This window comes from Vigna umbellata, chromosome 2 (genome assembly GCF_029865625.1).
Source record: "Vigna umbellata cultivar VRB3 chromosome 2, Vumbellata_1.0, whole genome shotgun sequence".
Classification (NCBI taxonomy): domain Eukaryota; kingdom Viridiplantae; phylum Streptophyta; class Magnoliopsida; order Fabales; family Fabaceae; genus Vigna; species Vigna umbellata.
In genome coordinates this window covers 41,394,733-41,405,250 of record NC_142166.1, presented here as the reverse complement: position 1 = coordinate 41,405,250, position 10,518 = coordinate 41,394,733, and the positions used below count along the sequence as shown (strand labels likewise).

Here is a 10,518-nt window from a genome sequence, read left to right as displayed (position 1 = left end):
AGACATACTGATAATGCAATGTTGCAACCTCTTAATATTTTATAATGTCATAAAACAATTGAAGGAGTTGAAATGCACTAGCAATTTCTCCATTCTTGCAATCAATATGTAAGCTTAACGTGGTTGTCAGTAGTCAAATGAAATTGTACAAGTTCATTCACTGTGAATACTAAATCATGACCAAGTAGATTGTGGAGTGTAAATGTACTGTCTTTAAAGATTTATTTATAATGTGTTGTACAATTTCTCTAAGAATAAAACATGAATTTTTTGAGCTTTTCGAAGATCTCATTAATTTAATTGTAATGTGTTGTATAAATATTCCAAGAATAGAATACTCACAACATTATTTCTTATCATAAAAAATTTTTCATATTCAAATGACACTTTAACCTCAACTTTTCACACTAGTATTAAATTAACTTTGAATGATAATACGTGTAACACATCATTCATAGTCAGAGTCTTCCTATATGAGTTTTAGAAAAACATTTTCTTTTCCATAATTGAAATTGTCCTGAAATCATTGAGATCACATGTTTTTCTTCATTCTACACAATAGCGGAGGAGGTAAAAGTATTTTTGTTTATACATGTATATGATAGCGCCACAATTTACCACTCACTTGTTTGCATTGATCACAAGATTTATTTAAAAAATGACCACAATAATTGTATATTCTCCGTGACTATATTCTCTTTAATATATAAATAGAAGTTTATACTCCCCTCCAAAAAATATATTCTTGAGCCCTCTCTCCACTTCTCTTCTCTCTTTCTCTTTTTCTCTCATTTCTATCTATTCTTAAAATGAATATATTCTACCTAAGAATCAAAATCAATATATTATCCCTAAGAATCAAAACCTAATCGAAGAGTCCTTTTGTAATTGAATATTGAATAATATCTTGATTAATACTTCATTGTCTCTATCCGTAAAATTAGGCTTTTATAAGACAACAATAAGATCCGTTAATAATTGAAGCAATGATTTAAAAATGTTTTAATACCTATTTTGGTCCCTAGTTTGGGGCATGTGATCAAAGTGGTCCTACCCTTTTTCGAAAGTTCACTATTGTTTCATATTTTGTAAAAATGGTTGAAGTTGGTCCTTTTGGCTTATGGCGTTAAAAACACTGACGGTTTAATTGACTCCCTGGCTAAAAGTGAATGAGCTGTGCACTTATTGATTGCATGGCAAGGTGAGGTGAATTAACTGGGCAACGTATGTGGAAATGTTAAAAGTTGAAGTTATTGGATAAAAGAAAAGGGTTAGGATTCGTGCAAAATAATGTGTAAAATCAGAAGCCCCAATTGTAATTTTCAAAATCAGAATCTCAATTCACAATTCACAAAATCATGTGCAAAATCAAAAACCCTAATTGTCAATTTGCAATTCACAAAAAATCAGAAACTCCAACTCTCTCCCCACATTTTGGCAATCATCACCCCCATCGTTGTCTTCTTCTTCACCTCAAACACCCACAACCAGAGAAATCTCATTTAAAAAGGAGGAAGAAGGTTGAACAATAATTAAGAGAAAGGGCCGGTGGTAACGTTGGTGGAGCTCCTAGCCAACGACACACCTTGGAAAAGATGCAGCAACGTCGACGATCAAGTTTGGCTCCGACGCTAACGGCGAGGCGAGGAAAGTGCAGTCGTGGGTGAAGGTGGTGTTGTTGTGGCCTCTCGCAAAGAAGATGGAGGTGAGTACGGTAGGTTTCCTTTTCTCTTTTGTTGTGGTTGAATTGGAAAACGAATGAAGAAATGTATATTATGAATGCTGAAATGGGTTGGGTTTTGGAGGGCAGGATTCTTCCAATTGCACCTCCAACAAATCACGAACCCATAATTAAAGACCACTTTCACTAGATTCTTGAACCCCAAATTGCGAACGGATTTTAACCTAACTGTAATCTCATATAACCCTCAGTTAAATCTTTTCCACGTCATTAAGTTTTATTTTTAAAATTTATACCTCAATTGATTTTAATGCGTCACTTATTACAAAATTGAATACCCCATTCACTTTTGGCTAATGGGGTGTTAGTGTTTTTAATGCAGTAAGTCAAAATGATCAATTTGAACCGTTTTTACAAAATATAGAACAACAGTGAACTTCCAAAAAAGCTAGAACCACTTTAAACACATCATCCCATACTAGAAACCAAAATAAATATTAAACCTTTAAAAAACGAACAAAGTTAACCATATTCAATGCGTAATAAACTATCCAAACAATAATGTCTCTCTCGAAGCAAATCATATCTCGTTCCTAAGAAATTACATTGCAGAGACATATAACTAGTAAATCTTTAACACTATCACATGATCATGAGAAAACTTGCGAAAAATAAAAAATATTATACAAAACAATTATACTATAAATCTGTATTAGATACGTGCAATCCATTTGAACAAGGTTGTGAGGCCCTAGATAATTAACACTGAAACTCTCTGTCACATCAAGTTAATGCACTCACGTCAATGGTTCAGAGTAATTAAAAACGCACTTTGCACCACATGCACGAGCGCCACCTATCACGTTAGAAGCTTCTGAAATCAGAAGTGGGGGTGCAAGTGTCAACAGAGGAGACGCTCGTCCGTTTGGGCGTGGAATTAACAAAACTAAGTTTTTGAAAAACTCTCTCTCTCACCTGCACGCACTCATCTTCTTCCTCAGAACCCAACCCTTCATTTTCTCCACCTTCTCTCTAGAAACCTTCCCCTTCTTTCTACTGAAACTCACCACCATCTTCTCCGATCAACTTTCAGAGACCGTAGGGACGTTCGCGGAACCGTGAGCTACAAGCTGGACCGAACAGTTTCAAAGGCTGAAACTGGTAAGTCTCCTTTAATAGTTCGTTCTAGGGTTTCCTGAAAAACTAAGTTTTGGCTGCATGCAAGTGTGTAGTCTAAGTATTTCGTTTTTCCTGTGGCTAGAATTGTTTTGGAAAAGTCAAGTGACATTGAGGGTAGAAAAACATTAGTTGGACGAAGCCAAACTTTGTGTCTAGGACAAGCTGTTTACGAATCCGGGTAAGGGAAGCTTATTGATTTAATTCGTATGGTGTTGTATGTTTGCTGAAAATGATTGCATGTTGAGTAATTGTATGTATCTAGTATGAGTATGAATGCATGATGGATGATGGTTGCAATGTATGAATGTGAACCTGAATAATTATGGTGTATGTTGATTAATCTGTATGATGATGATGGATATTTATCAATGAGAATATGAATTATTAACGTAAATGTTATAAAGTTTGTGAATTGTATTTTGAGGTGAAGTATAAAGTATGCACTGGTATGTTGGAACTTAAGTTTAAAATTTGAAATACGAAATCCTGAATATGATAAATTACGCTCGTCATCGTACGGTCTTATATCGTTCGGTTTCCCTGAAAATGACTTAGAATGGAATTCTTTCATTTGGGAAGAACTCTGATCGAGAACGAGCGTCCCCATTTGAATTACTGTTTGAGCGTTCGGCTTAGCATAGAGATGTCGTATACCTTAAATCAAATAATATTATATTACACCTTAAAATAAGTAACGCTCGGTCTTATACCAAACGTTCGTCCTAAATAGCGCACGGTCTTGTACCAAGCGTTCGTTCTAAATGGTGCTCGGTCATCTACCCAGCGTTCATTCTAATGTAGCGTTCGGTCTTATACCGAACGCTCGTCTTTACCTTGGATTTTATTAACGGACGTAACTAGCGTTCGTCCAAATACTTAGTAAAAGTATATTGTCGCGTTCGGTCATTGACTGGCAATCGACTCCTTTAAACTAATGGCTCACAGTGTAGTCAATTCCTCATCTTGTTGTATCTTCATCCGATTGGATTCTGCTTAACCTCTTGGGACTTAGAATATTTTGAATATTGATGGTATCATTCTAGAGTCATTTCATTCAACTGAATTGAGTAGTAGTAACGTTCGTCAACTAATCATATGTCGAGTTATTCTGATTGGCGACGAGTACTTCTCGGTCTCGCTGTTCACGTTCGTCCTCATCCTTCAAAGGGTTGAACGTTCGTTATTTTGGGTATTTGAAACGAATGATGAAAATGATAATAAGCTATGAAGAATTAAAAGGTGAACATTATATGGAACGATTATACAATTATGGATTTTGGACGAGCGTTCCAGGGAGGAACGACTCATATATGTTGATTATGAAACTTGGTAAAGTATGACTGTGGTTATTGCTAATGTTGACTTGGTCCATCCTGATATTCCGTGATACTCATCTTCACGTAGAGGAGAGTAGTTCATGTGTGGGAATGGCAGGAGGTCCTTAGTCCATAAGTTAACATGGGCGACGTAAGAACAGACTAACCTCGAGTGGCAGCTGTTGAGTGTATCCGAGTTACTACACCACTCGGGTGCAAGGACGCCTGTAGCTACACAGATTCATACAGTCCGGACGGTCTGTCTAGTATATATATAAATCTATGTTAAGTTACATGCTGTGTGTGAATTGTAATGTTAAATGTATATGTTGATTGTATAAATTAAATTATATAAGCTTACCCTTTCATTTTCCTTGTGTTGTCGAATTGTCTATGTACGTTCGTCCTGTCTTGCAATGATCATCCGTGTGGATGTGAGCAGAAGGCGAGGCAACTCTGGAAGATGCCATCGAGGAGGATAACTTAGTCGAAGTTGAAGTGAAAGCGGAGCAGTAGGACGTCCGTCTTTCCTTTTAGTTTTAGACGTTCGTTTTTAAATTTGACGTTCGGTTATTTAATTTTTTGTAAGACCGTTCGTCCTAAAACTGTATTAATTTCGTGTCTTGTATAGTGGTTCTGTACTTAAGTCGTTCGGCTTTTGAACTTTGTTTATTAATATAAAGACTGCATTGAATTACTGTTAATTGTAATTAATTCTAATTTATAGTAATTACTGTATTTTGGGATGTTACATTAGTGGTATCAGAGCAGTTTTGTTCTCTTAAAGGACCCTGTAGGTTATGAGTGCACTGTGTTTTTGCTGTGTACTTATTATGTGTTTAATGAGTTATCGTTTTTAACTCTTGAACATTACTAACGTTCGTTTTCTCTGGTCCAGAGAACAAATGGCGCCTAGACTCCCTCCTCCACCGCAACCCAACGAACCTGATGCTTCCAACAACTCTAGGTTGTTGGAGACGGTTATTGAAAGACTCCAGCAACAAAACACCACCTTAATGGAGCAGAACGCAGCTGCTCTACGTAGTCTAGAGGCCGCACGTGAGAATTCTGAGGCTACTCAAAGGCAGTTAATGGATCTCATTGCTGCCACCAGAGGTACGCCTGGAACCTCCTCTTCAAATGCTAACCCTCCAACCGAATGGAGTTTGGAGAGCTTTTTGCAACACCATCCGGCAAAGTTCAGTGGGAAATGCCTCCCTGATGAGGCAGATCAGTGGCTGAGGGACATGGAGAGGATTTTCAACGCCAAGAGGTGCCCAGATGAGACCAGATTGGCGTTCGCAGAGTATCTATTGACTGGAGAAGCAAGCCACTGGTGGGCGAGCATGAGGGCAATTTTAACGGACGCTCAAAATCCCATCACCTGGGAAGTATTTCGGAGCAAGTTTTATGAGGAATATTTCCTAGATAGCGTTCGCTTTGCCAAGGAAGTAGAATTTCTGCAGCTGGTCCAGGGGGGTATGTCCGTTTCAGAATACACTAATAAGTTCAAACATCTCGTCAGATTCAACACGATGGCCACCAGTGAAGAGTGGCAGTGTAGGAAGTTTGAGAATGGTTTGCGAAGTGACCTGAAAGTATTAATTTCCAGCTTGTGCATTCGAACGTTTCCTGCCATGGTTGAGAGGGCCAAGGTGTTAGAGAAGAACATGGCAGAAGCTGAACGGCACAAGAAGCAACAATAGGTGGTAAGGGGACCAATCGTATCCAGAAGCAATGTCAATCAGAGGAGATCCCCTTACGCTCGTCCAAATCAACCAGCCAATGCAAGCGGGTCGCAAGCACTGGTTCCTGCCGGACAGTCTGGGCAGCAGGGAAACGTCACTTGTTTCCAGTGTGGAGGGCCACATTACCGTTCGTCATGTCCCCAGCTGGTGGGAGGAAAACACTGCACTCGTTGCGGGAGGAATGGGCATTTAGAGAATGAGTGCAACTCTGGAGGACGAGCAGTAATGAGACCACCGAACGCTGGAAGGAATCAGCCGAGAGGTGGACGAGCTCAAGCAGTTGGACGGGTATATGCTATAACTGGCGCGGAGGCAGCAAGCTCAGGTAATCTTATAACTGGTGAATGCTTGCTGTATGGAATGCCATGTCGTGTGCTGTTTGATTCGAGGGCGACTCACTCCTTCATCTCGAAGGCGTGTGTTGAGAAATTGGGAGTAGTTGAGAGAGATATGCAGTTTGACCTGGTGGTGTCAACCCCGGCGGCTGGAGAGATTAGGACGTCTACTGTGTACATTAGATGTCCTATTGTGGTTAAGGGGCGTAGTTATAAGGTGAATTTAATCTGTTTGCCTTTAAAGGATTTAGAAGTGATTTTAGGAATGGATTGGTTGGCTGCCAATCGCATTCTTATAGATTGTGGGGCGAAGGAGTTAATCTTTCCGGATGAAGAAGAAGAAGAAGTGTCAGTGACGCTCGGCCAACTGAAAGAAGACATTATGGAGGGCGCCAGCTGTTTCCTGATTATGACGCATGAAGATCAGGAATTCGGAGGATTGGTAAAAGAACGATCGTCCACTAGTGACAGTAATGGACGATCGGTTGTGGATGAGTTTCCGGACGTCTTTCCGGAAGAAGTACCAGGACTGCCTCCTGTTCGTGAAGTGGAATTCACCATTGATTTGGTGACAACGGCAGCACCTATCTCAGTTCAACCATACCGTATGGCGCCTGCAGAGTTGGTTGAACTTAAGAAGCAGATTGAAGAGCTCATGGATAAACAATTTATCAGGCCGAGCGTATCACCATGGGGAGCGCCTGTACTCTTAGTAAAGAAGAAAGATGGTAGCTCTCGGTTGTGTATAGACTACAGGCAATTGAACAAGCTGACCGTTAAGAACAAATACCCATTGCCAAGGATAGATGACTTGTTGGATCAACTGCATGGGGCAACGGTATTTTCTAAGATTGATTTGCGTTCGGGATATCATCAAATCAGAGTGAAGGAGGACGACATCCAGAAGACTGCTTTTAGGTCTCGTTACGGACACTACGAGTATGTAGTGATGCCGTTCGGTGTGACGAACGCACCAACAATCTTCATGGATTACATGAATAGGATATTCAGGCCGTATTTGGACAAATTTGTAGTCGTCTTCATAGATGATATTCTCGTCTACTCCAAGACACAAGCCGAACACGAAGAACACTTGAGGGCAGTACTGACCGTGTTGAGGGAAAAGGAGTTATATGCAAAGTTGTCCAAGTGTGAATTTTTGATGAAGGAAGTGCAGTTTTTGGGACATGTGGTGTCGGCTGAAGGTATTTCAGTAGATCCAGCTAAGGTACGAGCGGTGTTGGATTGGAAGAGTCCGCGTTCGGTCACTGAAGTACGTAGCTTCATGGGGCTCGCGGGCTATTATAGACGCTTTATTGAAGGATTCGCTAAGATAGTAGCTCCGCTAACTCAGTTGACCAGGAAGGATCAACCGTTTGCATGGATTGATCTGTGTGAGGAACGCTTTCAAGAGCTGAAGCACAAATTGACGAGCGCTTCAGTACTAATTATTCCGGACACGGCCAAACCGTTCGAGGTGTACTGTGACGCGTCTCACCAAGGTTTGGGTTGTGTGCTGATGCAAGAGAAGAGAGCGGTAGCGTACGCGTCTCGTCAATTGAAGATACATGAGCGGAATTACCCAACGCACGACCTGGAATTGGCAGCGGTCGTTTTTGCACTGAAGATTTGGAGGCATTACTTGTACGGGTCTACATTCCAAGTCTTCAGTGACCACAAGAGCCTCAAATATTTATTTGATCAGAAGGAGTTGAACATGAGGCAGAGGCGTTGGTTAGAATTCTTGAAAGACTACGATTTTGAGCTGCTGTATCATCCCGGAAAAGCGAACATAGTGGCGGACGCCCTAAGCAGGAAAGCAGTTCATGTCTCAGTTATGATGGTTAAAGAGTTGAGTTTGGTTGAGAGCTTCAGAGATCTCAGGTTGCAGTTCGAATTAGAGCCGAACAGCATCAAATGCTGCAACCTTAGAATATCCAGCAATGTGTTTGACCGTATCAAGATGAAGCAACGAGAGGATGAAGAACTGGTGAAAATTTTAAGCGCGCTCGGTACGGATCAGGCCAAACATTTCAACACTGGAACGGACGGCCTATTACGATACATGGGTCGGACGTGCGTTCCTAATGATGGCGAGCTGAAGAGAATTATTCTGGAGGAAGGTCATCACAGCCGTCTCAGCATGCACCCTGGCATGACTAAGATGTATCAAGATCTCCGGAAATCCTTTTGGTGGCCTGGAATGAAGAATGATGTCGCTCGTTTCGTGGCATCATGTCTAACCTGTCAACGAGCGAAGGCGGAACACCAAAGACCTGGCGGCCTACTGCAGCAATTGGAAATTCCTGAATGGAAGTGGGACAGCATCTCCATGGATTTCGTGACCCATCTACCACGCACGGTCAGGAATCACGACTCGATTTGGGTGATCGTGGATAGATTGACGAAGAGCGCCCACTTCCTGGCCGTTAACTTGAAGATGTCGATGACAAATTTGGCCAAATTGTACATTAAGGAGATCGTTCGGTTGCATGGAGTCCCGTCAAGCATTATTTCTGACCGAGACACGAGATTCACATCTCGGTTTTGGCAATCATTACAAGGCGAGTTGGGAAGCAAGCTGCAGATGAGTTCAGCGTATCATCCTCAAACGGACGGCCAGTCTGAAAGAACCATCCAAACGCTGGAAGATTTACTGAGGACGTGCGTCCTAGATCATTTAGGCGCGTGGGATGAAATCTTGCCTCTAGTGGAGTTCACGTACAACAACAGCTTTCAGTCTAGCATTGGAATGGCGCCGTTTGAAGCTCTCTATGGGAGGAAGTGTCGAATGCCACTCTGTTGGTTCCAAGAAGGAGAGAACGTACTGACCGGACCTGAGCTCATCCAGCAAACGACCGAGAAAGTGAAGCTGATACAAGAGAGGTTGAAGACGTCACTGAGCAGACAGAAATCCTATGCCGATAGACGAAGAAGACCTTTGGAGTTCGCTGCAGGAGACCATGTATTCCTTCGACTCAATCCGATCACTGGGGTAGGAAGAGTCATTCGTCCAAAGAAGTTATCCCCCAAGTTCATAGGACCGTACCAAATTTTGAGGAAGATCGGACCAGTAGCGTACGAGCTTGCACTGCCGCCTCAACTGTCGAACCTCCATCCAGTCTTCCACGTTTCTCAACTCAGGAAGTATATAGCCAATCCCTCTCATGTCTTGGAGCTGGAAGATGTCCAATTACGCCAAGACCGAACGCTGGAGTTGCAACCAGTACGTGTAGAAGATCGCCGCACCAGGCTATACAAAGGAAAAGACGTTCGTCTAGTTAAAATGGTGTGGGACGAAAAGACTGGTGATTCAACGTGGGAAGTGGAGGATGTTATGAGGGACTTGTATCCTCACTTATTTTCGGGTAAGTACTAATTTTCGAGGACGAAAATTTTTGTAGTTAGGGGGAATGTGAGGCCCTAGATAATTAACACTGAAACTCTCTGTCACATCAAGTTAATGCACTCACGTCAATGGTTCAGAGTAATTAAAAACGCACTTTGCACCACATGCACGAGCGCCACCTATCACGTTAGAAGCTTCTGAAATCAGAAGTGGGGGTGCAGGTGTCAGCAGAGGAGACGCTCGTCCGTTTGGGCGTGGAATTAACAAAACTAAGTTTTTGAAAAACTCTCTCTCTCACCTGCGCGCACTCATCTTCTTCCTCAGAACCCAACCCTTCATTTTCTCCACCTTCTCTCTAGAAACCTTCACCTTCTTTCTACTGAAACTCACCACCATCTTCTCCGATCAACTTTCAGAGACCGTAGGGACGTTCGCGGAACCGTGAGCTACAAGCTGGACCGAACAGTTTCAAAGGCTGAAACTGGTAAGTCTCCTTTAATAGTTCGTTCTAGGGTTTCCTGAAAAACTAAGTTTTGGCTGCATGCAAGTGTGTAGTCTAAGTATTTCGTTTTTCCTGTGGCTAGAATTGTTTTGGAAAAGTCAAGTGACATTGAGGGTAGAAAAACATTAGTTGGACGAAGCCAAACTTTGCGTCTAGGACAAGCTGTTTACGAATCCGGGTAAGGGAAGCTTATTGATTTAATTCGTATGGTGTTGTATGTTTGCTGAAAATGATTGCATGTTGAGTAAATGTATGTATCTAGTATAAGTATGAATGCATGATGGATGATGGTTGCAATGTATGAATGTGAACCTGAATAATTATGGTGTATGTTGATTAATCTGTATGATGATGATGGATATTTATCAATGAGAATATGAATTATTAACGTAAATGTTATAAAGTTTG

General features: G+C 41.5%; 1 protein-coding gene across 1 annotated transcript; it reads left to right on the top strand.

The window, feature by feature from the left end:
* The first annotated feature begins 6,149 nt into the window (after nt 1-6,149).
* Nucleotides 6,150-9,638, top strand: LOC148204036 (uncharacterized). The gene is made up of 4 exons (XM_088107835.1): nt 6,150-6,864; nt 7,294-7,796; nt 7,986-8,271; nt 9,028-9,638. The coding sequence occupies exons 1-4, from the start codon at nt 6,150-6,152 to the stop codon at nt 9,636-9,638; spliced, it is 2,115 nt and encodes a 704-aa protein (XP_087963961.1).
* Nucleotides 9,639-10,518: the final 880 nt, after the last annotated feature.